Raw genomic sequence first — 27,980 nt, forward strand, 5'->3', positions numbered from 1 at the left:
TGACCCATGAACTTGTCTTACATATTTGTATGCTACAGAGGCAAATAACAAAATAATTACAAGAAGGATACTTAATACCGCATGTTTATATTAGACAATAAATTTTACTTGAAAGTATAAGTAACTTCATCTCAGTTTTAATTGGCCTACCAGTACATTTGGTGCCTCTCTCCTATCTCCTGGGTCTTTCTGTAGTGACCGGGGTCTTGAAAGATTGCCGGTGGCCAGCCAAGGCACAGTTGCTCTCTCCCCACTGGGACCGGCAGGAAGAAGAGTCAGGAAGAGGAGGGTGAGGAATATGTGGCTAGTTTCCTCCGAGAACAACTACTTCTTGTGCCAAGAGACGGGAAGAACTGGATGGGGCCTGGCTGTGATGACTGAGTGGTTTGCTCAAAAAATTCCATGGAAGAATCTGGGTCAAAAAGGGAAATGCCGAACAAGATTTTAAATTCTCCTGAACTCTAGATTTTCAGAGGCACAGAAGGTGGGTGAGCCCTTGCACTATTGCCCTGAGGTAATCTTTAAACTTTAAACCAAAAATATCTCCTGAAGCCATTAAAATTGAATACTAGTTTACTTTCAGGCCTGTCTTGAGCATTTACTCTTATAAGAATTATCTAATTGGGACCAAAATGACCGCAGCATCTCAAAAGGTTAGATCGGAACCTTGGGAAACAATGAGTTAGCGTTGATGGGAGGCACGACTCAGCAAAGGAGGGTGCGCAAGGCTGGACAACTCGGAGAATGTCATCAAGGTCACTGACTTGTTTGTGTCGGAGTCAAACGTACACATAAGTAACTGCCAGGGTCTTCTCACTTTGTACTTGAGAAGGAAAAGTGGTCTGCTTGTCAATGACCAATCAAGCCGCACAAAACAAACAGAAACCATTCCACCTGCCACTTCTCATTTCACAGCTGAATTATCTGTAGATTATTATTATTTTTAAACATTTTATTAGGGAATCTGTAGATTATTTTATAAAAGAAACAAAACTCTAACCTGGCACTCTTACCTCAGGAGGTAGATGCAAAATCATGCCCCCTCCCCTTTGTGGTGGGTTACTGTCTGTGGTAAGTACATAATCTCTTGTCAATTTGAGGGTATTGAGTGAAGGGGTGGAGTCTAGTCTGTCAACCAGGTCTTGGCCAATGATGCCTCTGTGTGGGTGTGGCCTTCTCATGAGAATTCTGGGAATTTTCTCTCTGGATCAGAAGAGGCAGACCTTGAAGGTAAGCAAGTAGCCATCTAGCTGAGAAGCAACAAAGCCCACATGGAAGAAACACACCAGTCTGTTGACCACGAGGAGCCAAAAGCTATCAGGTATCAGGCATCAAAGAATAAAAAAACATATCATGTGAATGAGGGGGAGTGCAGAGTGGAGACGCAAAGCCCATCTGTAGACAACTGGACATCCCCTTACAGAAGGATCACAAGGAAGAGATGAGCCAGTCAGGGTGCAGTGTAGCAACGATGAAACATACAACTTTCCTCTAGTTCTTTAATGCTTCTTCCCCCCACCGCTATCATGATCCCAATTCTACCTTACAAATCTGGCTAGGCCAGAAGCTGTACACTGATACAGATAGGAACTGGAAACACAGGGAATCCAGGACAGATGAATCCTTCAGGACCAGTGGTGAGAGGTGGAGGGAGGGTGGAGTAGAAAGGGGGAACTGATTACAAGGATCTACATATAACTTCCTCCCTGGGAGACAGACAGCAGAAATGTGGGTGAAGGGAGACGTCGGACAGTGTTAAGACACGACAAAATAATAAAAATTTATAAATTATCAAGAGTTTATGAGGGAGGGGAAAATGAGGAGCTGATACCAAGGGCTCAAGTAGAAAGCAAATGTTTTGAGAATGATGATGGCAACAAATGTACAAATGTGCTTGACACGATGGATGGATGGATGGATGGATTGTGATAAGAGCTGTACGAGCCCCAACGAAATGATTAAAAAAAAAAAAAGAGGTCGAGCACACACACGCTCTGCCTTGGTCTTCCTGCCGACAAGCCACATGGAGCCACACTGATGGCAGCCAGAGCCCTGGAGATGCTTCCACTGCCACTGCATCCACAAGATTCCACCCACTGGCCTGTGGTCTTCCTGCATCCGGCCTCATTGCATGTGCTGCATGAGTCTAAAGAGGTATTTATGGACTAGTATCAGACATATGGCCTAATAATGGAATTATGGACTTGATCCGGACTGGGCTTGGATGTTTTATTGATGCATAATTACTTCTTGATATAAAGTTCTATCTACACATATGAGTGCCAATGAATTTGTGTCTCTAGTGAACTCGGTCTAACACAGTTCCTGTCTCAACACTGTTCAGTCAGGAAAGGCTTTGTGAGGGAATGGTGGCTGGTGGGAGAAAGTGGACCAGGCGCCGTTGTCACTGGAGTCTGGAATCTCAGGAGTGACATGACAGCAAGATGCCTCGGTCATGGGTCTCCCCTGCTGGTACAGGCTGAGCCAAGGAAACGCAAAGGTGGCTGTAACCTAATTTGAGTCTGACAGCCTGAGCAAGACCAGCTTTCTGAGATAAACTAAGTAGTTATCCCCTGGAGCCTCTCTGGTGCCTGGTTTCCAAGGGGAATGGGCTGTCACCTGACTTGGCTGGCCTCCGTCAGTTTGATGCTGTGGGCACTCGGAAGTGAAGACAGTCAGCAAGGCTCAGCTGGAGCCCCGTGGGGAGTTCTACTCTGCCTTATGGAGTGACACGTTTGACAGACCCAGCGGCACCAGGTGTGGTGTCTGCAGGATAAAGTGCTTAGCTCTGATTCCTCACGTGTGCATTGCCCCGGTAACATGCATTTCCCATGTCTCAGGAAGTAAATAAAGCACAGATGAAACCATCATGGGATTCACTTCCCTTCTTACATAAGGTCCACAGGATACAGGCTCAGCAGGTGCCAGTTGGAGCAGACCAGCTGGCTTCGTGAACAGAACCCATCACCTTCCTTGGCTCCAAGTTACCCATTTAACTACAACCTGAGGCCTTTCACCTGTCTGGGTCCCCGGGCAGGAGGGTCAGAAGTCATTGTCACTTTCATCCAGGGGCTCGGGTTTGCGGACCCTCCGACTGGGCTTCGCTGGGGATAGAGCAATGCTCTCCTCTTCCAGGTCGTCATCATCTTCCTCGTCGTCGTCTTCCAAGTCAATTTCACTGTCTTCCGAGTCCTCCTAGCGAGACAACAGAAAACAGATATTTGAGGCCTTTTCTTGTTACCAACACCTGTTCGCAGAGACCCTGCCTCTTCCTCCTTTACCTGCAGCTCATGGGGTGAAAGCCCGGTAAGTATCAGACCTCAAGATCAATCGGCACCAAGTTTACAAACTGCCAGTGGGCCACACAGCACCTGAATGGGTTGTCAAACACTGATGCACCCCTGGAGCAGGCACTGCTGTGGGACCCACCCAGCCGGCTCCATGGATGCAGCTGTGCTCCTGGGCACCCTGAGACCCAACAGCGCAGGGCTCAGAGGGAGGGGAAGGCAGCTTGCTATGATTATATTTTTTTGGGGGGGGGCCAGGTTAGGGATGGAAAGGAAAACAGGAAATGGGTGTAAGGTACAAGACAAGGAGACGCCCCGCCTTCATTGTCTCCCTGGTCTGAACGCATCTGTTCTGTTCCCTGGAGATGGTCTTGGTTGAACAGGGCCAGTCCGCTATCCCGGGAATCCTTCAGTCATGGGCCACCCACGCAACTGTGCCTGCTAACCAGATCATCCATTCCCGCCAGCGTGCACACAGGCTGGTACAGGCAGACCTCAGGGATGCTCCAGCTGGGCTCCAGAGCACCTCAGTGCAGCCTCACGCCCGCTTGTCCAGCACAAGAAAAGCAGCAGCGACACTAGAGCACGGCTCTCAACCTTCCTAACGCAGCAAGCCTTTAACACAGTTCCTCAATCATTTTTGTTGCTACCTTATCACTGTAATTTTGCTACTGCTATGAATTGAGCGACCCCAAGAGGTTGCCACCCACAGGTTGAGAACCACCGCACTAGACGGAAGTGTCGTCTAGCAAGTGCACGCCACTGTGATGAGAATGCCCCAAGTATTCAGGAATGACCAAGCTGGGACACAGAGACCGGAAGCGGGCATGTGCCACCACTGGGAAATGGCACCAAGAGATTTACTTGATGCAAGGTGGCCAAATTTGAAAAAAATAAAAAATTAAATGAAGCATCTTTGACTCGCAGGAAAGTGCAATAAAACAAGATCTGTCTGTATGCCCTTCTTTCACTGACACGCACACACATTTCTTATGCTAGAAGCCCGTCTCTCTCTGGCGGTCCCGTCCGAATCTCTGTTTCCCCTACAGCAGGCTCACTGAGGAAGGTGCAGAGCCCACCAACCTGCTCCCCTGCATCCCTCCCTGTCAGCCCTCTCCCATATGGCCGCTTCTGAACCCACCACCACTGCCACCTGCAAATGCCCGTCCAGCTCGCTAAATGTTTAGCAGTGGACTCCTGTGACCCAGCACTCTCTGTGTCACCCCCTGTGGGGCCGCAGGGCCAGCTCCACTGCCTCTCTCACTGGCCCCCAGCACACAGCCCTGTCAGGCCAGCACCACTGGGCCCCAGTGCACAAGCCATAATCGGCATGCCCGAATGCCTGCCCCTGCTCCCTCCTGCACTTGGACCTCTGCTTAGATGCCCCTGTCAGATCACTGACCAGGAAAGAGGGACAGGCTGGGTGGTACCAACAAGCCGACACAACAGGGCTGACCTCATCCGCCACTCTAGCACCATTTCCTACACAGTCACTGATCAGTCCTGCCCAAGTCCACCCAGCCGTTCTGTGACCTATGCGACAAGCTCAGCTCTTGGGAAGCCCTCCTTCCATGTCTGGCCCAGATGGAGGCCAAGAAGGGCCTTGTGCCTGGCACCTCTTCTCCCCCTGTTACAGGCAGAGGAGCCCAATCCCAGCTTCCTGTCTCTGGGCTCTGAGCTCCAAGCACTGCTCTCCTGGCCAGCAGAGGCCACGCCCTTCACTTATCAGATCCAGGTGGACTTGGTTCTGAGCAGCTGCTTGCCCGGGAGGGGGCACCATCCCTGGACTAACAGGCACACCTGACTCCCCCTGATTCGGACTTAGATGGATGAAGACAAAGAGAAAACCAACCTGCTTCTTGGTGTTGGAGGTCTTGCTTGTACCTACGTGAGCCGCTGCTGCTTCCGTCTTTGGAAAGCGAGAGCAGAAAGGAGAAAAAGAGAAAAAGCAGGGCAAGCACGTCCATTTGCACAGAAAAGAAACGAGTGACAGACCGGCAGCTACTCGAGGCAAGGCGAGCCGAGGCCGGGCTGGCCGATGGATGCCTGGCTGTGCAGCCCGCGGTAGTCTAGTCTAGAAGGCCAGCAGAGGCCGGGCAGGCCTGAACCGTCATGTCAGTGGGAGCTGTAGGGACTTACATCATCATCCGAGTCTCCGCCTTGCATTGTGCCCACGATGCGCTTGCTGGGTCTCCCTGGGGACAAGGACAGCAAGGAGGACAATGAGAACCCCCGACCCAAAGAGCCCTGGTGGACCCTGGTTACTTGCTCAGCTGCTCACTGCCAGGTTGGCTTGAACCCACCTGGGGGCTCCGTGGGAGAAGAACCTGGTGAATCTGCCTCTATACAGATGACAGCCAAGGAAACCCAATGGGTCATTCTACTCTGTGACATGGGGTCACTCAATAGCACCTACCAATTATAACAGTGGGTTATGAGTTGGGCTACAAACCACGAAGTCAGCAGTTCAAACCCACCAGCCACTCTGTGCAAACAAGAGTTGACCGTCTCAGAAACCCACCTATCCTGTAAGGTCGGAACGGCCCGATGGCCCAAAGTTTGGTTTTCTATGTATGCCACTGAGCTTTGCAAAAGGAAAGGACTTAGCACAGGACTAAATGGTGATGGGGTGCCGTTCTAGTCAGGGCCATAAGGGTCAAACCCTGACAGGGTGACAGAAAAACATGGAACAGAACCTCCATTCCTGAAAAGAAAAAAAAAAAGACAAAACAGACTTACTGGATCAGGACTGGAGGATTCCGAGATACCCGAGGCCACCCTGTGGCTGAATGACAGACTGGCTCCCAAACTGTGGGCCACAGTGCCAGCTCCGGGGCAGAAGCAGGAGACCAAAGGCCAACAAAAACTTTAACAAGAAGGTGAGATGGGGCGGGCTGGCTGGGGAGCCACTGGAGAGGGATCAGGAGAATCTTCACACATGCCCTGTCCCTGAGCAAGCAACTCAGGTCAAAACTGTTGACTGGGAACCTGCACTGCTGTGTCAAACTTCACTGAGAACCCAACAAAATAGCATTAAAAAGGTCAGCGCTGGGAAGCCAGGCACCTCGTTGGCCATGAGAAGACAGCAACGCGTAAATGAGGACAGCTAAGCCCGGGACAAGTGCGAGGCCTGTGGCAGCACAGCACCCGGGGTTCACATCAGGAAAGAAGATGGCGCCGCACACCTCCCAGGCCCCTGTGTGCACACAAAGGGGCTGCACCCCACGTTAGAAAGGGGACAGATAAATGAGGAGTGCTTTCAAAGGCAAAGGGAGCGGCTTAGCAGGAACTATGAGAAAGAAACATCTAGCTAGCCAACAAGGCAGGAAGTGTAGAAACTTCTTGGGAAAAATTGATCTGCTCTGTAAACTTTCACCCAAACAACAAGATTAAAAAACAGAACGATTAGATAGCCTTTGACCTAGAACACCCTTTACTGATGTAACCCAAAGAGCTGATTGCAGGGAGAAAACAGAGGAAATGACAAATGCGGAGCACCTGGGGAAAGTCTTAGGAAGCAGTGAGCCGGCCAGGCCAAGTGCTGCCCGGCAGCCCTTAGAAAGAATGGTGTTGCCTCTACTGTACTGGCCTGTAGGGGGCTCCAGGAGACTTGGAAAAAAAAAAAAAAGACAAGATGCCCTGCAGGGTGTGCATTCTTAATCCCATTTAGGTCTGAAAACCTGCTAAATTAAGATAATCTTTGAGTCTATGCCTGATTTTGTGTGCGCGGTGTGTTCACTCACAATTGAGGACATAGGCCCAGGCCAGTGGTCATGACCCCTCTCTAGGGTGGGCAGTGTGAGAGGAGGCCAGGAGTCCATCGTTGCACATTAAAGGCACGGGTGCTCATGCTTTTCATGTGACTATGCTCGTACTGGGGTCGTCTGGGCCTCTGGGAGAAAGGTACCTGGCTGTCACAAACGTACACCAGCTCATCTGAGTTCAGTGTCGTTGTTAACAGCAAAGATCGAACTGAGCACTTTGAGAAGCAAGCAAACTCATCACCACCCAGTCACAGTCCCCACTCATAGCGAGCCCACAGGACAGAGCAGAACTGCCCCCGTGAGTTTCCAGGACGATAAATCCGTACAGAGCAGAAAGCCTCATCTTTCACCCGAGGAAAAGCTGGTGGGTTTGAACCACAGACATTGGGGTGAGCAGCCTGTTATGCTACTAGGCCTCCTCTGAGAAAGGGCAGGGCAGGATAAACCCTGGATGGTACTCTGCAGCCTGACCCAGCCTGGCCGTGGTGCTGTGGGAGGTACCCGGGGGGGAGGTTAGGGTCGGGGTGTCAGGTACCTTGCATGAGCACCTCCATGGCTGTGCGTGGCTTGGACAGGCGCCTCTCTTCCAACTCGCTGTCCGAGTCCTCATCCTCCTGGATGTCAATGTCAGAGTCGTCATTACCTGGCAGGAGAACACAAGGCCAACAGAGAGGCTCCTGCTGAGCAGCCTTTCCTGGAAGCAGTGAGAGCACATCAAACCAACGAACAACCCCCACTGCCGACAGGTCGATTCCGACTCACAGAGAACCTACAGGAGAGAGCGGAATCACCTCACAGGATCGCGGTAACTATTTACCAAAGCAAGCCGCCTCGTCTTTCTCCCTGGGGGTGGCTGGGGGAATGTGAAGCCCCTGTCCTTTGGTCAGCAGCCAAGCAATTGACCATGGTGCCACCAGGGCTCCTTATACGGGGAGCTTCAAACAGCTGGTGGAAAATTGACATTAAAAGATGGTGGAGTTTCCCCAGGAATTTCAAAACAGAGCTGTCTTGAAATTGTGAACCGTGTGTTACTGTGCTCATCAACTCTCACAGCCATCGTAGTGGAAGGAAGGGCATGTTGCCAACATGTTCATACAAGGAAACATGCTCTGTTACCCCCAGCCCCAGGGTTCACAGCCACTTGAGGCGCTCAGCGGCCTTCCTGCCAAGGCTCGTTACACATATGCTGTGAGTACTGAGGCGTGCCGGCAGGGGAAGAGACAGGCAGGCCCTCAGCTGCTCTCACAGGTGTCAGAACCAAGCTCCCTTCCCCAAAGACACCATCCTCTCCTTCCTCGCGGCTGCTCACATCTACCCTTTCTTCCCAAAGAGTCCAACCCCAACCACCCAGCCTGACAAATCCCCCACAAACTCTGGTCCCAGCCCTCCTGGGACTTTCCTCCCCTAGAGTCAGCATCCTCCCCACTCTGCTGGCTCAGACTCCAGGATGAGGCCAACCCCGCTCTACGTCCCCGGCCTGCTGGCTTCCCGCAGGGCGCCTTTCCTCTCCCTACAGATGACAGATAAAGGAGTCTGTGGGTGGATGACCAGTCTCCTCGCAGAGAAGCCAAGCTCTGCAGTCGGCCTGCTCGCGGCAGCACTGGGGAGCTGAATCACCCGTCTCAGAGCAGGATGACCCCTGCCAGCTTTTGCGTTCCTCCCACTCTCACCCTCTGCCCGCCTGTCGCTCTCAGACTGCCCTCCTCCAGGGAAGATGGAGAGACTTTGCTCACCTCCGGTTAGACCCCTCCTCTCCGCCACCGTGTTCTGCACAACGGCCCCACACGAGCACAAGGTCAAGTAAGGAAAGTTCAGCGTGAACAAGCGGGGGCAAGGGTGGCTGCAGTGAGTGTTCTCTTAACCACTCTGACCCCCAAGCTGATACGAGTGATCCTTCCCTAGGGCAGCTTGACCCAGGACTTCAAGCCAGTTCTTCCTGGCTGTCTGCGGCAACGGTTCAAAACAAGAGTGGGCCCGAATTTGTAAAATGTGGATGTACTGGAAAAGGAAGCATTTCAGGTTCAAGTGCTGCTAGAAATTTAGCCTCCCTCTTAGGAAAGGGGGCTAACACTCAGAAACCCCAGCGGCCCGCTCAAAGACGGCAGCTGAGGCTCCCACTCCAGCGCTGCGACCCATCATCTTCCCTGTCAGGGTCCAGTCTGTGCCTGTTTCGATATGTCAACCGGGACTGGGCCCATTTGAAGCAGTTCTAAGCCTTGGCTTACACTGGAAATTATTTTTCTCAGAAAGTGAGATTACTTGTGAGGATCTCCATCCTTCAGGAGAACCAATGTCCTTCCCAGAGCTGTGGTCCCTACATCACAATTGAGCTCAGAAGGCAAAAGGAAGATCAGCTGCAAAGACCCAATACACTGGCCGGTGGTGGTGGGGTGGGGGGGGGGGGTGTGGAGCGGCGGGAGTGGACACAAAGCAGCAGCCAGGACCTTCCCTGTGCAGGTCAGGGGTAGCCAACCCTCCTAGGGGAGGAGACCATAGGCCCCATGCAGGCTCATCATTTCCCATAGTCTGGGGCTCTCCTGCCAACCTGGGTCTATGGACTTCAGGGCTGCTTTGGCTAGAAAGGGCCTTCAAGTTTCTGAACTTGACCTAGAAGCTCTTCCGGTGACTACCTTCTCTCTGAGTCCTGAGAGGAGGAAAGGATCCCAGAGCAAGAGAAGGAAGAGTCACAGGGAAGGACCGCAGAAGCCTGACACTCCAGGCCTCCCCTCCTCAACCAGGAGGTGAGCGCAGAGGAGCAAACAAGAAGGGTGAGATGCAGCCCCACAGGGCTCCTTCCCGACACTGGGTCTGAGGGAGGGCAGAGGAACAGACCGGCTGAACAAGCCTGGATTGTGGAGGACATGTGGAGGCTGGGGGATAATGGCCCCTTCCCCTGCACTCAACAACCCTTGCTCCCATCTGGCCACCCCCAAAATAAGAAACCCTGCAGACCTCCAGAGACCAAATGCTCTCTTACAGGGCTTCAAAATGCTCCTAGAAAAAGTCTACTACTTTTTTGTTCCAAGCCATTTTTTAAGTAAATATATATTTGTGGGAAAGTTATATATAAATTTATGGGAAAGGTCTATTATTTTTGAAGAAGCTTCAAATTTGTGAAGCTTCTTCATGCATACCTGTGTAGACAGATATATTTTAAAACAGTAAAATACGTAGAAATGCAGCTATGTATTCATATAAGGTTGCTATGAGTCAGACTGGACCCACAGCAGTGAGTCTGCATACATGTAAGGAAGCTGGATAGCACAATGGTGAATCACTCAGCGGCTAACCAGGTTGACGGTTCAAACCCACCATCTACTCTGAAGGAGAAAAATGTGGCCGCCTGCTTTCAGCAAGAGTGTAGCTGTGGAAACCCTAAGGGGCAGCTCTATTCTGGCCGGTGTGGTGCTAGGAATCAGAGCTGGCAGCAATGGGTTTATGGGTCTATCGATATCCAAGGGGGCACCCAAAAGCTTGGGGCAAAGTCTCTTATCGTTTCCTCCCACGTTCATGAACTCTCGGCAGGCCCCCCAATAGACACAGACACATGTAGACATACTGTGTGTCCAGCTCGTTTTCACCTCCACCCCCCGCGCCGAAGCCTTACTCCCACTCTTAAGCAGCCGCTTTTCCTCCTCCTTCAGCTTGCTCTGCATCAGACGCAGGGTGTTCTCGGCTTCCTGTGGAAGAGGGGGAGCAGCATCTCAAGGGAGGGCCCGTGCACAGGGGGGAGGGGGCTGTTTCAGGGTTCTTTGCATTCGGTAGGTGCTGCCACCTCTGTGATCCAGAGAGCGAGGCAAGGCCTGAAGTAGAGGCAACGGGAGAGGAGGAGCTGTGCCTGAGCCGCCACAGGGCGCGGAGCCCGGCATCCTTCTCCTGGTGACCACCTGCAGCCCCAAGGGAAGAGAAGTGCCCAGAGGTGTTGCCACTGGCCTCCCAGTGGGCCTAGCCACTGCCCAGTCCATGCTCCTGCCTCAACCCCCGCAGTCCTAGAAAGAAACAAACATCGTCACTGGTGCCCCCACTCATGTCTGTGTGGGTTGGCGGCACAGAGGCGCCTCTAGCATAGGACAGGCAAACCCTCTGGGAGAAGGCATGCTGGAGGACAGACCCATCTCAAGCATCCTGGGCAGTGTCTGCATCAGTGGCGACTATCTAACCGTGGGAAACAGAAAGCAGTCATAGTCCATGCCAATGACGATAATGGGGATGAAGATGGGACTCAATTATATATTTCTATTTTTTTTGTGACACAACAGCTTTATTATTTATTCCACTTTTAAGTTTTATAATTGCTTATAGGCCACTTATGATCAGGACATTCCCCCCATTGTTTTTCTTTTTCCACCCACATTTCCCCCCCACCAAACTCAAAACCTTTCCACTAGGATCACACTCTGGTGTTAGTCCCCAAGGTGAGTACTTTTGTCACATCACTGATTGAAGCTGAACAATATGAGATGTTGCCGCTTCACCCAAAAGTGGTGTTTTTTAATCTGCTCTGTTTGACAGTTCAGTGGGTCAGTGGCAAAAGGCCCAATGAGTGCTTTTAAAAGGGGGCTCAATTATATTTTTATCGCAGTTCAAACATTAAAAAAAATCCTTAAGTGACCTGACCAAGGACGTTTTCAAATCTGGACCCCAGACTGGCTCCAGGATTTGTGGGGTTGGGTGAAAAGTGAAACGCAGATACCCCTTGTTAAAGAAGATGACATCATGGCCAGCAAGGCCTCTAAGGCACAGAAGGGAAGGTTGTGGGGCAGTGAGGCTAGGGGATGGGACAGGACAACTGGGACAGACCTAACGAGAAGGCTGACAGCATGGAGGACCACCAAGATGCTGAATGTTATCTGTAGATCTTGTTGATGGGCAACCTGTTTTGCTGTGTACCCTTTTACCAAAAACACAATAAAATGCTATTGTTTACAAAGGAATTAAGTATTTCACTACAATAAATAAGTGACCCTATGGTTAAATCGCCTTTAAAATGAGTTGTGTAATCACAATCAGTTCTATTGCTTCCTCCCCCATCCCGCCTTCACTGCTTACTCCTGAAATCCCCTCACCCTCCCCAACTCCCACTCCCCACCCCTCACCTCCCCTATAAACCCGTGCATCAGTTATTTCTATGCATCACTCCTTCTGTGCTTCCAAACTGATAAACCCAACAGAAACAATACAATTCAAAAATGAAACAGCGGTAAGAATAAAATAATAATAATATAAAAACATAAATAATGACTAGGAAAGAAAATACCAACAATATTTTTAAAGCCAAGGAAGAAATTTTTGTCACGGAACAAACAAGAGACTTGCTCCTAAAACAAATTCAGGTTGGGTCGATAGCCAGGTCAACTGATCACGTATCCAGTTTGAGCCAGCATCGTCAAGATTACTATAATCTCTGTCTGAGAGCAAGGCTGCTTGAGACCCTGGCCTGTGGTTAGAGGGATCCGTCAGTGGCTCAGGCTGACCAGGTGCTCTGCAGACGGGTTTGGGCTCCCACTGTCCTCCACGGCCTTCTACCAATTGGGTGCTCGCCATTTAAGCCCCGCTACTTTTCCCTTCGTCATATTTGGATTTTGTTATTGTCATCTTTGGATCACACAAGCTGGGGTGCTTCGTCCGTGTGGACTTAGTTGACTTCTCCCTGGGATGGCTGCTTGTTTGAATATAAGGCTTTGAGACCCCAGACACTATTCAGATTGATACCTGGGCACCATCTGCTTTCTTCACCACACTTTGCTGTAGCGCCCTTATCTTCAGTGATCATGACATGAGGGTGAGTGTTGAGCAGGGCCATGTTATCAGAACTGACTGTTCATGGAGTGGGGCTAGAGTTCAGTGGGGGCCCAGACTCCATCAGCTTGTCCCTGGAATAGGACGACTGAGACTTACTGTGGCGGTCCTATTGTAACAATAGCAAAGCCCCACAAGACCAACTACACCCACAGCAGCACAAACCACCCAGAAAACAAACAAAAAGAAAATGCTCTAAGTTGATTGTGGCAATGACTGTACAATTCTTGATATGACTGAATTATTGAATTGTAAAATATGTGGATTATGTGCCAATACATCTGTTAAAAAAAGCGACGCAGCCTGTGTGTGTGTGTCCTTTCCATCCATGATCCAGGCTGTAAACCATCAACAAAACAACAGTGGCACCAGTGACCCTCAGCCAGACCAGGGAGAAGCACCTCCACTGGCTTTCTCCCACAAGGATAGCTTACAAACTGACACGTCAACAGAAACAATGGCGCACCACGGGAGCCGCCAGCTGGAAGGGCGGGATGAGCACCCACCTCAAACTTCTCTTGTTCCATCCTGTGGTGGTCCTCGAGCTGCTGCTCCAGGTAAGTCAGGTTGCGGAATTTCTCCAGATAGACGTCGTACTGCTTCTGCAGCTCTTCCTCAATCTTCTCGTATTCGTCCATAAAGGCGGGCCTAGCAAGGCCAAGGGGAATCAAGGGTGAGAGTCAGTGGGACGCTGTTGCCCACTTCCTGCCCTGGCTTGCCTGGGAAACCCTCTTATCGGAGAAGGTCCCTCCCTTTTGTAATTGCTTAAAGCTAATATCCCTTTTCTCTTCCCGTTCTCCGAATGTACACACAGGTCTGCCTCAGAGATGCTGTGAGTTCAATTCCAGGCCACCGAAGTAAAGCAAACATCTCAATAAAGTGAGTTGCAAGCATGTTTTCCTTTCCCAGGGCACAGAAAAGTTGTGCTTACACTAGACCGTAGTAGCAGAGTGGGTTGTGCATTAGGCAGCTAACCCTCAAGGTCAACTGTTTGAAACCACCACTGGCTCCACAGGAGAAAGATGAGGCTTTCTATATCCACAAAGATTTCTCATCTCAGAAACCCAGAGGCCGTCCTGCTGTTCCGCAGGCTTGGTATGAGTCAGCATGGCCTCCAGGGCAGTGAGTTTGAGTGGGGAGGAAGGTTTGAAATCCGGGGAGAAGAACCCAAAGTGAGCATATGCTGCTGGGAAGAAATGACCACAACAGTCCTGCTGCCAAGAAGCTTACTCATGCCCACTGCTACCCCCAGCAAAATGCCACTGCTGCCCAGTCAACTACTCACAGTGACCCTGTGCACAGTGTTTGATGCAGTGAATGTAATGGGAGCAGACAGCCTCATCTTTCTCCTGCAGTGTGGCTGGTGGGTTCGAGGCTCCAGCTGTGTGAATAAGCATTTTGATGCTTACCCGAAAGTGCCACTAGAAACTATTAAAAAAAGACTCAGAGTGGGGCTCAAGGCTAGCTGCTCCCCAGACACGGGAAAGCAGTACGGAGAATGGCCTGAGCAGGCTGCTGGCTGGGAGGGCGACCGGTGCATATTCAAGCACAGAAGGCCTGTGCAGGGTGCTCTCCACTGCTCCTGGGCAAGTGTCCCCGCATTGTTCCTTGTCTTTGCCTTTGTCTTCACGTCGAATGCTCTCACGTACCTGACGCTCTGCAGAGTCTGCAGCCGCTTTCGATTTCTCTCAAGTTCCAGTTTTCGCTTTTCAATTTTGGCTTCTAAATTTGCTTCATCAGAGGCCACGTTACTGAGCAAGTCTTTGGTCTTCTGCACCTGCACCTACATGTAACAGGAAACAGAGACAAAAGTTCATGGAAAATGGACTTATAAGGTAATATTTTCCTCAAATTTTTTAAAACCTCTTCACACATACACCAGGCATAGCAATACTTAGTCCTGCTAAAAAAAAAAAGAATTGTTGCCATCGAATTGATTTTGATGGAGTGACCATATACAGGACAGAGAGAACTAACTGCCCCTTAAAGTTTCTGAGACTGTAAATCTTTAGGGCAGCAGACTGCCTTGTCTCTCTCATGGAACAGCCAGTGAGCTTGAACTGCCGACCTCCTGGCTAATATCTCAATGCTTCACCCACAGCACCCGGGGGGCTCCCTCTCTCATTCACACAAAGAAGACTTCAAAACGTTCATTAAAAGTTATTAAAAACGGGGAGGAGATGAGCCTGTCAGGGTGCGATGTAGCAACAATGAAACATAAAACTTTCCTCTAGTTCCTAAATGCTGCCTCCTCCCCCACCATCATCATCCCAATTCTACCTTACAAATCTGGCTACGCCAGATGATGTACACTGGTACAAATAGGAACTGGGAACACAGGGACTCCAAGGTGGATGATCCCTTTAGGACCAGTGGTGTGAGTGACGATACTAGGAGGGTAGAGGGAGAGTGGGTTGGAAAGGGGAAACCAATTACAAGGATCTACATGTGACCTCCTCCCTGGAGGATGGACAAGAGAAAAGTGGGTGAAGTGAGACACTGGACAGGGAAAGACAAAATAATAATTTATAAATTATCAAGGTTTCATGAGGAAGGGGGGAGCGGGGAGGGAGAGGCAAAAGTGAGGACCTGATGCCAGGGGCTTAGGTTGAAAGCAAATGTTTTGAGAATCATGGGGGCAATGAATGTACAGATGTGCTTTATACAACTGATGTATGTATGGATTTTGATAAGTTATATGAGCCCCTAATAAAAAAAAGTTATTATAAACAAAGTGTTTCTGCCTTTGGTGTCCTGGTGGTGTAGGGGTTAGGCGTTGGGTCCCTGTTAACTACAAGGTTGACTGTTCAAACTTGCCAGCTGCTCCACGGGAGGAAGAGGAGGCTGTCTGCTTCAGTAAAACCCCCCCAGCGAGGCAGTTCTCAACCATCCTCATGCCACGACTCTTTCATTCAGTTCCTCATGATGTGGTGAGCCCCCGCCACAAAATTATTTTTGTTGCTACTTTATCACTGTCGTTTTGCTATTGTTATGAATTGGGCGACCCCTGTGACAAGGCTGTTCAACTCCCAGGTTGAGAACCCCTACTGGATGGGGTGGCTATGAGTTGGAATCAACTCAATGGCAGTGGGTTTGTGGGACTTTATTTGTTTTTAATTAAAAGATCATTTTGTTGGGGACTCTTACAGCTCTTATAACAATCCATATATCAATTGTATCAAGCATATTTGTACATATGCTGCCATCATTATTTTGTAAACATTCACTTTCTACTTGAGCCCTTGGTATCAGCTCCTCTTTTTTTCCCTCCCTCCCCCCGGTTTGCGGTTTTGTATGGTTATGTTCAAAATCATACATGTATGATTTTTGTGTAGATCAAAGCACAGTCTTTCTCGTGCCCTCTCCCAATTTCTATAGCCTATTTTACCTAATTAACACTTAAATCACTAACGATGACAGAAGAGTGACTTCGGGCTGGGCAGTGGGCTCCACCTCCCCTGACAAGCATCTGGGGAGTCGGCACTGCCGGGCTCCCCACTTTATGGAGGAGAGTGGGGCCCAGAGAAGCCCTGCACCTGGCCTAAGACCACATAGTGTGAGCCAGCCCCAGGTGGTCTGAGTCTCCAGTTTCTGAGCACTTCGGGTGAGCTGGGTGAAGACCGGTGATTGCTGCTCCTGGGCGAGGCGAGGCGAGGAGGATGGCCTCCTCCTGCGCAGCACAGCAATGCTCAAGATGAGGCACTCCAGAAACCAGTTACACGCCCAGCAGTCCGCGATGCACTAAGTCAATTACAAAGAACTCGCAAAACAAAACATTCATTGCTAAGAGCACTGAATAATTATTTAAATGGAAAGAATTCCTAAGCGCATGAGAAATTGCTCCTAACAGTAACGGCAGCACCCACTGCTATCGGGTCAAGTCCAATCTTGATGACCCTCAGGACAGGCGAGAGCCTCGGGGCTTCTGAGACAGGAAATCTCAGCAGACAGTCTCATCTTTCTCCCTCTGAGAGGCGACGGAGCTTGAACCACTGATTTTGTGGTCAGCAGCAGCCCAATGCCTAGCCCATCATGCCACCAGGGCTCCTTCATCTAAATAATTGGGGATTTTCAAACTGCTAATTAAATTTCTAGAAGAAACATAACATCCAACTTTCCTGGGCTTCTCACTTCTTCATTAACATCTCCCCTTCTCTAATACGAACCCTGTCTTGTTCTGTCTTGTGCAGGCAAGATGTATATTGTTTGAGGCGCAGGTATAAACATATCAAGTAAAAGCAAAGTATACTGGGCTCACGCTGTCAAAAGCAGCGTGAAGGCTTATGGAGACGTTTGGAGGGGCCACTCGGAGCAGGAGGGTGAGAAGGGCTGCCTCGGTTTCACCAAATGGTCCTGTCCTGATAGAAACTACCGAACAACTGCAAAATAAATAAAATTTAAAGAAAACAAAACCAAAACAAAGAGCAATGCCACCTCACCAGAATGTCCTTTATTGCGATCCTCATCACTTTCTCAGTCTCGTTTATTTCCAGAGGCCTGGCGATTGCCTCCGTTCTTAGTTCCTGTATGAAACAAGCAATGGGTAACGGCAGTTTTCAGAAGAGGTCCCATCAACCCCTGCATTCCCTGGGCCGGGGTGCGCACTGGCTCTCAAGTGCCCCACTTCGGTGAGCAGCTCGGCTGTGCAGACACCTGCAGCATCACGCCTGCAAATCCAGATGCCGGTTACCAAGCGACCCTTGCACCAGAGGCCAGCACTCCCTTCTCAGAGAGGGATCCGGATACACGGACCACACCTCCTACACAAAACTGACCTTCTGGCCCGTCATCTCTTCCCCCAATCTCACGTCTTGGCTTACATTACATTCAGGTGACTCCAAAACTAAACACAGACCCAACTTGTCTGAGCCCCTAAAGTCTATGACTCACTAACCCAACAAGGGGGAGGGGTTCTGCCTGTCACAATACTAGAAGCTTCTGAGACCCTGTGGTTTTAGGCTGATGCTGTTATGCGGCGCCGGGAGCACTTCTCATCCTCCTCTTGCACATCCTTTCACCTGTGGTGTCACCTCTCCCACTGGTCATAAGCTCCCTGAGTTTCTGAGACTTACGGGAAACTTTGCCTGTGCTTGGTGCTGGTCGTCCGGGAGTGTTTGCTGGGTGTATTAAAGACAATCTTGGGCAGGGCACGCTCCCTCAGAGCCTGACAGTTACAGGTGTTTGAGAAGTACTATGGGCAGGGCCCCTGACTACGTCAGACACAGCTCAGCCACAATTACTTCCTGACCTCCCACAGAGACGCCACAGCTTGAGTGTGAGCCAGCAGAGGAGCCGCTCTCTTCCCTGTGAGGACCAGGGGTGGGGCCCTAGCAACAGAGGACCCATGGCACACTGCCTGTGGTCTTGTCAGCTGCCCACACCCGGTAGTTCTACACCTCACCAGGTCAGCAGGGCTGTGCAGGGAGAGTGGTCTGGCACTCAGTCCCTCTTCCCCACCTCCCTTAGAAAAAGCCCGAGGAAATACGCCACTGCACCTGCAGCGGTGGTAGAATGCAGGTGAGGCTGTGGGAGCCAGGTGGTGGTCCTGGACTGGCACACCTGAAGCCCTGGTGCGTGTTCTGTCCTTTAATCTAATTGACATCATAAACAATGCCCGATTTCTTTTTGTGCCCATGGCTCCCGAGCCCCGTGGCACACCGCAGTAAGGGGAGCATGTGGAAAGCAGACGCCTGGCTCTGAGGCCTAGACAGTCAGATTGAATGGTTTGGGGCAGGAGCCAGTGGCAGGGTTTTGTCAAGCTCCCCAGGTGACTCTGCGGGCCTGTGGGTGTGGGGCCATGCTCGTCCACCGAGACCCACACAGAGTGCGTGGAGCACGCCTCCTGTCCCATCAACTTGACTCGGGTGGCAGGGGCTGCCTAGAGCTGTGGTCTCCCCCATTCTGCTTTGAGTTACAGTCACCTGGGGAATGTTTAAAATGTCCTCTGCCCAGGTCACTTCCCACTGATGAAGTCAGGGAGGTAGGCATCCATGCTTTTCTTAAAAAAAGCCACTAGCAATCCTCATGTGCGGCAAGGTTCAGGACCTTGGCTCAGCCGAGTGTTTTGCTGAGAGGCACGGTGAGGTCACGTTCCCTGAGGAAAGGCCTCAGGGTCCATTCAGTCTGCCAAGTCTCAGAGGCCAGCAAGGTGCTGGCTATTCCTGAACCAGAAACAAAGGTACAACAGCAGACCGGGGCCCGGGGAGCAGTGGAGGCAGCTGGCATTGGGAATCCCTTTCCCATTGGTTAGCATGTCATGGAGACTGCTTCATCAAACCAGAACAGACAAGGGAGAAACAGAATTAAAACAAGAGAAGACCAGCTGAGTAAAGGAAGAGCTGTGTTATCAGAAGGCCACCTACCCGCAACTCCACCTCCTTGCCCAGCAGGTCATACAGGGAGGCACCTTTGGAGGTGATCTCAGAAGCAAGCTGTCTGGCTGCTTTCAGATCTGCAATCTGGAAGACAAACAGGGAAACCAGAGAGCTCGGGGACAGGCTGGCTATTGGGCATTTAGAAACACAGAGTGCCCAGAGGGAACCAGCCCATCAGAATAAATTCCCATCTTCTGACAAGGTGTTGGCCTACAGAACACATTTGCACAAGGCGCATAGGTATGTAAGCCTGGCAGCAGAGTGGTCCTAGGGTCCACAATGAAGAAACAATGGTCTAAATATGAATGAGATCAATGTCACAAGTCAAAGGAGGCTGGGTGCTGATATGTGAGCTGGGTCACAATAAGGTGCTCTGACCACCAGTGAGCTCAGCCAGCAGAGCATGAGACCCTTGATCTCATAGTCATGATGTCAAGCCCCATGTTGGATTTCCTTTTCAGGCTCTGGTGGCGCTGTGGATTAGGTATTGAGCTGCTAACCACAAGGTTGGAAGTTCAAACCTACCACTTGTTCCCTATGAAAGAGATGAGGCAGTCTGCTTTGTAAAGATTTCTAGCATCAGAAATCATATGCGGCAGTTCTACTCTGCCTTACAGGGTCACTATGAGTTGGAATGGTAGAGGGCTGAACCATTTCCCCTTGGAGTTAGTCTTGCAAGCCTCACATTTTCATCAACCCCAGCATCAGGTGTGCATCTGTGTAAAGACACCTTCTTTAATACATTGTTGATGCACAATCAACTCAGAGCCAACAGCACTGCACCTCAGGCCTGAAGGAAGCTAACCAAATACGAATTTGTGTGTCAGGTCACCACAGCCTTTGTGCTCAGCCACACCAGACAGCACTCCAGCACTGTTCGTGGGGACCACTGTAAACAGCAACGTTGCCAACAAAAAGCACAAGTCTGAAGAAAATGGCCCGTGAGAGACTTTGGGAAGGCCACCTGTTGACGGTGAGAGAGCAGATGCAGGAAGCTGCCTCGTTTGACCTCAATGGGGAGTGCTCCGAATGACTAAGATTTGTCACTGCATTGAGTGTGTCCGCATGTGGCCTTCAGGACAACTGGGTGACAGTGAGCTGTCATTGTTTTTAAAGTCACTTGCAGATAGGGGGCCATAAGTAAGGAGGGTCAAACTCCAGCCGCTTCTCCCCACCTTTCCCACGGGCAAGTTAGTCAGAGGCAGCATCCCCTCTTGCTTTCCCACTGGCCTCCCCGCTTCCTCCCAGATGGCCTACCATTCCGTTTCCTTACCTTCGAGCCAAGATCAAACTTGAACTTGCTGACGTCTTCCTCGCCTATCCTCGAGCTCTCCATCCCCTTGGTCTTCATCGCGTTGTACAGCACAGACGTGATCTTCAGGAGCTCTTTAACCGCGTACCCATCTGCTTGATAAAGCTTCTTAGTGTTGAGTTTTATATGGGCTTTGGTGGCCTATTTTCAGACATAAAATTGTTTCAAAAGTTAAGGCCACGACTCATGAAACCTCTGAGCCTATGGCCTTTAGTCACCCTTCAGACCTGGAAATGAATTCACCCCGCAGTTCAATTTCCAGCCAAGCGACAGATAAGTGCATAAGAGGAACGATGGCACCAGGGACGTTCAGACTTCTCAGAACCATCGACCACTGTAGATCAAAATGACAACATCTGCTCAAGGACAAACTTCAGAAGGCAGGAAGGGTCAGGAAAGAAGGTGGAACAGAAACGGAACACAGGTAAGAAGCAGGATAAATGATGACAAGTACACTGTGGGGGCTTCAAGCAATGACATGATGATCAGCTGTAGAATGGAAAACTCATCTGTTTTGTAAACCTACACCCAACTCATATTACATGTCTAGGATCCCATGTAAGTAACATGAAACTGTCTCTGTCCACAGTCAGGATCTAGTCTAATAGTATTAAGAGTCAAACACTCCAAGTGATGCACACATGGCTAGTGGGGGTGCAAATTGGTACACACTTGGCAGAGTACAACTTGGTGGTGCCTGTCAAAAGTCACAGATGCACGTGCTCTGGGCCCAGCAACTCCAGTCCTTAGGACCCATCATCGTGAGGGTGGGGATGGATGATGCCGGACACCACTGCTTTAAAGAGCAACACTTGGGAATCCTACACATCACTGCATAGGTTGTGGTACATCCATACCGGCAATACTCCTGAGGCACAAGAGAAGATGAGCGATTCGGTGTGACTGATGGGGAGTGTTCTCTACGGCGACAGCACAGCTTCCGGTCTAGAGCATGGCTATAAAGCGAGTCGTGCGTTTTGGTTTGTTGTTTTGTTTTGGTTCCCCAGAGAATATAAAAAAACAAAACGCACAACTCGCTTTACAGCCATGAATTGCATAATAACATTATGGAAAATCTGAAACATTGTGAGAATTACAATCATGGGATTGAAAATCAATGGACTTGATCTAGGATTTCCATAAACCTTCCATTTGAGGGGAAAATGCAATGTTTATCACCCAGTGCAATAAAACAAGGTCTGTCTGTCTGTCCTGCTCAGGCACAGGAGAAGGTGAGCGAATTCTTCAAGTATTGACTGGGAAAGCTCTTTAAATACGTTAAGTGAAGAAAGATGCTAGCTAGCTAGTGTACATTCTGTTACTATTTGTATATTTGTGTGTGTCTGAGGGAGTTTCACAAACTTCTTAGAGAAGCCCACTGCTGCCACCAAAAAGAAGAAAAACCCCTGTGTCCTGGTTGTCGTTCTCTAGAGAGCTTTTCCCGAGAGGCCCACCAACTGAGGGGCGACTGTCCCGTTAATCTTTGCTCCCCTCCGGGCAGCTCCGACCTCTCTGCTGCAACAGGGGGTCAAACCCATTATCCTTTAATTCCAGTTTCCCACAAACTTTTGAAATTCCTTCATAGATGCAAGAGGAAACCCTGGAATGAATTCAAACGGTGGCTACTGGGAATGGAACTGGATTGCGGGCAGAAAGGGCAGAGAGGCATTTTACTTGACGTTACTTCAAGAGCTGTAGTTTTAGACCATGGAAAGGGATGCCTGTTTAAAAAATAAGTTCTTCAGGAAGTGGAATTCTTAACAACTTGTGGAGGAGAAGACAAAGAACTAGGGAAAAACATAACAAGAAACGTACGTCAGTGAAGTGGCTCCATAGAAACCTGGTAACAGAAGGAGTCTAGAAAGAGTCCACTTCTTTGGGTCTCCACTCAAGTACTCCCTCGATGCAAGAACACTTTGTTCTATTAACCTGAAATTCCATGATGCTCACCTTCACAACAAGATTGCTGAAGACAAAGTAGGTACATAAGTAAATGTGGTGAAGAAAGCTGATGGTGCCAGGCTATCAAAAGATACAGTGTCTGGGGTCTTAAAAGCTTGAAGGTAAACAAGCGGCCATCTAGCTGAGAAGCAACAAAGCCCTCATGGAAGAAGCTCACCAGCCTGTGTGATCACAAGGTGTCGATGGAATCAGGTATCAGGCATCAAAGAACAAAAAATACTATCATTGTGAATGAGGGGGAGTGTGGAGTGGGGACCCAAAACCCATCTGGTAGGCCCTTAGAGGGGATGTTGAGGGGAGAAGATAAGCCAGTCAGGGTGCAAAGTAGCGACATTGAAACATACAACTTTCCTCTAGTTTTTTAATGCTTCCTCCCCCTCACTATCATGATTCCAATACTACCTTACAAATCCAACTAGACCAGAGGATGCACACTGGTACAGATGGGAACTGGAAACATAGGGAATCCAGGACAGATGAACCCCTCAGGACCAGTGGTTAGAGTAGCAATACCAGGAGGGTGGAGAGAAGGTGGGGTAGAAAGAGGGAACCAATCACAAAGATCTACATATAATCCCCTCCCTGGGGGATGGACAACAGAAAAGGGGGTGAAGGGAGATGTCAGACAGTGTAAGACAAGACAAAATAATAGTAATAATTTATAAATTATCAAGGGTTTGTGAGGGAGGGAGGGGAGGTAGGGAGGGAGGGGGAAAATGAGGAGCTGCTACCAAGGGCTCAAATAGGAAGAAAATGTTTTGAGATGATGGCAACAAATGTACAAATGTGCTTGACACAATGTATGTATGTATGGATTGTGATAAGAGTTGTTCACGCCCCCAATAAAATGATTTTTTTAAAAAAAGGAGTCCACTCATACTATCCTATCTGATTTAACGCCACAAAATGAACAAGGACTAACCATAAACTGGGCAATGGCCTTGATGAAGAAAACTCGGTCTTGTTCCGTCTCGATATCCGAAGGGATGTCTGTTTGCGGTTCGTACCTACCGGAGAAAGGACACAAGTCAGTTGGGCAGCTGGTCCACGAGAGGAAGGGGCCAGCAGATACGCAGCAAAAGGCCATTAGAATTAAGCTGAAGCAGTGGGCCTGGGGGACCGCCACAGCAGCATAGAACAGGGCCAAACCCCAAGGGGCAAATTCCCGCCTAAGAACAGGTTTAACTACTATCAAAATCCAGAACAGGGGCCCAACTTACAAATGGAACCTTTCTCCAATCTCACAGTTTCATTCAAATAACCAGAGTAGTCACTCTAGCTGACAACCCTCGGCCCAAAACGAAACTCTCGTGTGAATTCATTCACCTTTGGGAGCAGCTGAGTAGCTGATGATCCACCCGGGTCCGCAGACTACGGTTGGCATGTGTACAGCCTGCAAGCTGAGCACGGTTTTCACAACTGTACGGACTGTGCGCACCGGCAGACCTTGTTTATGACGCTTTGCTTTGCAGATACTGCACTGATTACAAACTGAAGGCTAGTGGCAAGCCTATCAGCAAACAAGTCTAATGGTGTCATTTTCCCAACAGCTCGTGCTCACTGCAGGTCTCAGTGACCCACGGGGATCCCTCTCCTAACGTTTCAAATGTTGCCATAATTCTATTGTATGCTTAACAGACAATAATCTACTGTTGGCATCCCTTTTAGATGCTCCAGGAAACAAACAAAAAAACAGGGCCGGTGACTCGCTTTATGGTAACAGTAACCTTATGGTGGTGGTCGGGTACCAAACCCGAGGTCTACCTGCACAGAACAACAAAAAACAAACAAACAAACCGAAGAACATGTGAGACTTACATAGTCTGAGCTCAAGATAGTTACTATCTGGCCCATGACAGAGAAAGTTTGCTGACCCCTGAATCCTCTTAGATTTTTCACACAAAAGGAATTCTCGCGATTACTAATATGGTGTGCTCGTTAGCAAAGCTTAGTTCCTCCACTCTGGGTAGGCGGCTGGGCCAGCCCCTGCTGTTTGCTCCCCTGGAGAAGTGTCTCCATTCAGCCCTATCTGGTGTGTTTGCCTCCTGTGGCGGGCTGGAAAACGTGGCTACCGTGCAGTCTGTCACCCGCCTTCCATTGAATGCTTCCGTTTAGGCTGCAGCAGCATACCATTTGTAGGTAGCAAGTCCTCAGGAAGATGAGTAGTCTAGTATTCATTCCTCAGAGGGCCCTGGTGGCCTGACGCCCTCGGCTGCTAACCGAAAGGTCAGTGGTGTGCAAACCACCAGCCCCTCTGGGGGAGAAAGCTGCTTCCTGTCACGATGAGTCTCGAGCACTCTTATGGGGCAGGGCTGCTAAGAGTCGGAACTGACTCAAGGGCAGTGGGTTCGGTTTGCCTTCTATCCATCCTTGAATTGTAATGAGGGCAGTTCTAACCTTTTCACCAGCCAGATGAGCACTTCAGCTACAAGTCCAAAGTTGGGTGTGCGGAAATTCTCCATGGAGATGTGCCGCGGATACCCTAAGGCTCTCATCATCTCCGTGAAATCTGTCCAAGGCAAGAGACAAGCCAGTCAGCCCTCCTCATGCGGTGGCTTTGGTTTCCCTCATAAACTCGCTTTATTTTCCCTTCAGAATCCCCACCTATTTGATGCAGTTTTAGGGACAACTTATTAACTGTTGGTTGCTGGGGAAGGGATGGAGAAAAAAAAAAGGAGATATGATTTAAATCAAATTAAAGTTCAGTCAGGCACCAAAACAATTATTTAAGCTCACTGAGAAAAGTAGTGTAATGTATAAATTAACATGGGATTCAAAGATCATGAAACATGAATGTGTATTCATTGTTAGATGGAAAACCAATTTGTTCTGTAGTTTCCTGCAAATCACAATAGCTCACTGCCACTGAGTCAATTCTGACTCACGGCTACCTGGCAGGAAAGAATAGAACTCCCCCTTTGGGGTTTCTGAGATTTTAGATCTTTACAGAAGTAGGCAAGCCTCATCTTTCTCCTGTAGAATGAAGTGACTGGTGGGTTTGAACCACTGACCTTACCGTTAGCAGCACAATGTCTAACCAGTTATGCCACTGGGGCTCCTTAAAATCATAATAAAAAGTTCTTTGTTTTTTAAATGAGGTTTGGCTATGAATTTATTTCTTCAATATCTTGTTTTTAGCCCCCAATGTTGTATTAGGAGGCCTGGAAAAGCAGTAATTAAAGGGTCAGTGGGTCAAACCCACCAGCTACTCCTAGAGAGAGTGATGAGGCAGTCAACTTCTATAAAGAGTTACAGCCCTGTGGGGCAGTTCTACTTTGTCCTGCAGAATCAACTAAACAGCAGTGGAACTGAGCACTGGCCCTCCTTGAATGTTGATGGAGAAAACTGTCTTGCACAATGTCTAGTCGCCAGGGACCTTCAATTCCCACAAGATATAATTCACCAAGACGCTACTAGCTTTATCAATCCAATCTGATGCCTTGTCCTAGATGTTTACCTTGTAGGGAAAAAAGAGCAAATGATAACCAAAAGGAACGCTTCTGGTGGAGAAATTTCTGGCATCAGCAAGTAGATTGGACAATTAGTCTTAACGATGTCAGTCTGATCACACCTCATGGTAACCAGCTGCTATACCTATGCAGGCAGCTCCGGCTAGCAGAAGCACGAGGGTAAGGAAGGCGAGGGGCTCTTTTGAGTCATGCAGTCCAGTCCCTTAACCATTTGCTTCACTGGTTCTGCTCATGTGCTCTGAAGCAATTTACTTCACCACCCTGTCCCTCCAAGAATTTCACCCCAGAACTATACTGCCCTCCACAGAGTGACGTTAACAGCTAGGCACGTCGTGGCCAGCTGAAAGGCTAGTGATTTGAACCCACATGGAGACACCTCAGAAGGCAGATCCGGACATTTGTTTCTGAAAGCTCCGAGCCCTGAAAACCAGGGGCACAGTACAGCTCTGTCATGGGCAGGCAACAATTTCCTGGCAAATTCTACTACCACCGTCTTCCCTTAGCAGGAGGGGACTTCCAGAAGCTTGTGAGAGAATCCTATTAACTTTTCATTCCATTTTCCCACCAACTTTCAGAAGCCCCCTTGCACACCTGCCATAGAACAGGCATCCCCCAAAGTACCAAGGAGCCGATTCCAATTCATGGAACTGCACTCTACAGGTTGCCAACGGCCATCGTCTTTCAGAAGTCTGATGCCAAACCTTTAATTGGAGGCACTTGCTGGATGGATTCAAACCACCAGCCAGTTGATTCATAGACTAGATCCCCTGGCACTCCATTCTCCAAAGTAGTCACTGGCCTCCTAAAGTGTCAGACAGTTTTATGAAGGTTTTTCTCTCAGTTGAGTTGCTCTGGGATTTCCAGGCAAGTTACAGGAAAAAATTCACGTGGCTCTTTCCAGAATCGTTTCTTGCATTTTCCTATGTTGAAGATACCAACAGGTGGCCTAGTGGTGTAATGGTCACTCTTTAGGCTAACTGTAAGATCAGCAGTTCAAGCCACCAGTTGCTTGGAGGCAGAAAGAGGTTTTCTACTCTTGACGGTCTCAGAACCCTATCTGATAGGGGTGCTATGGGTCAGAATCCACTGACAGGCAACGAGTTTTCTGAACCAAGTATCTAGGTCCCCTTCTTCCCTAGCCCCATCACTGGGTCCCTCACTCTCCAAACGCTGAGTCTTACTACGTGCATTTAAATCCCAGCACCCCCTCAGACCACCTGTGACCAGAACAAGGATTTTGGCTTAATCACAAGTCGCACGTGTGTGGTCGTGGCACCGATGCTATGGAAGGAGGCACACCTGTAGAACCAACCCACCGGCCTACAGGAAAAACTGGGGGAATGTTCGCCCCCTCCTCACGCGTTCCTTTCTCTTAAGCCCTCAACCAACCCAGCTCAAAGCCAGCCCTTGCGACCACCTCCGCGCGACTGGCGATACAAACTGATCAAAAGTTATAGGAGGTTCAAATGCCCGTGGCTCGCAGGGCACGAGCCACGTTTCTAGTGTTCAGGGGCCACCTGCGGCAGATACAGAACTCCACCGTCGCAGAGGGCTGCAGGGCGGGGGGCAACGCGCCGGCCGGGAACAGTCCTCGAGGCAGGAAGAGCCCCCGGGAGCCTGGAGACGGGCTCCCCGGACTGGGGGGTGGAAATGGGGGTATGCCACCGGGAGCTTCAGGCCTGAGGGGCGGGCTCGGGGTACCACCCAGCGCCGCAGGCTCAAGAGGCTCGGGGCAGCGCGGGGCCGGGCCCGGGCGCCGACAGGGACCCTGCGGGGCGGGCAGGGGCTCCGAGGCACTCGCCGAGCCCAGGACACGGGGGGGCTGCCTTACTGCGGAGGTCGCGGAAAGACATGGCGCTCTGGTCTGCAGAAGCCCGAATTGCCGCGGTGAACGCCTCGGCACCCGCAGGCCTAGCCTCTCCGGTTTCTATGGCAACCAGCGGACGGCGGGCGGCCGAGGCCAAACAGCATGGAAACGCGCAAGCGCTGGGCCGCACGCGCACGCGCAGAAG

The 27,980-nt window shown here is 50.0% G+C and overlaps 1 protein-coding gene and 1 non-coding gene across 4 annotated transcripts; both read right to left on the bottom strand.

Moving 5' to 3' along the window:
- On the bottom strand, nucleotides 1–27,932 carry CLUAP1 (clusterin associated protein 1). Of its 3 annotated transcripts, XM_075564367.1 has the most exons (13): nucleotides 27,800–27,932; nucleotides 24,896–25,007; nucleotides 23,421–23,505; nucleotides 20,498–20,677; nucleotides 19,213–19,308; nucleotides 17,290–17,373; nucleotides 14,500–14,633; nucleotides 13,357–13,498; nucleotides 10,611–10,731; nucleotides 7,587–7,694; nucleotides 5,427–5,482; nucleotides 3,018–3,195; nucleotides 1–2,146 (listed from the first exon to the last, which is right to left on the bottom strand). In XM_075564367.1, exons 1-12 carry the CDS (start codon nucleotides 27,819–27,821, stop codon nucleotides 3,043–3,045), a joined length of 1,293 nt encoding a protein of 430 aa, XP_075420482.1. In that variant the 5' UTR covers nucleotides 27,822–27,932; the 3' UTR covers nucleotides 1–2,146; nucleotides 3,018–3,042. The 3 variants fall into 3 exon arrangements, with proteins under 3 accessions (XP_075420482.1, XP_075420481.1, XP_075420483.1); XM_075564366.1 differs by having other exon boundaries at nucleotides 5–3,195; XM_075564368.1 differs by having other exon boundaries at nucleotides 8–3,195; nucleotides 10,659–10,731.
- On the bottom strand, nucleotides 11,475–11,610 carry LOC142423658 (small nucleolar RNA SNORA21). The gene has a single exon (XR_012779263.1). It is a non-coding gene; the product is annotated as a small nucleolar RNA SNORA21 (small nucleolar RNA).
- Nucleotides 27,933–27,980: the final 48 nt, after the last annotated feature.

The sequence above is a fragment of the Tenrec ecaudatus genome, chromosome 12 (assembly GCF_050624435.1).
Source record: "Tenrec ecaudatus isolate mTenEca1 chromosome 12, mTenEca1.hap1, whole genome shotgun sequence".
Lineage (NCBI taxonomy): Eukaryota > Metazoa > Chordata > Mammalia > Afrosoricida > Tenrecidae > Tenrec > Tenrec ecaudatus.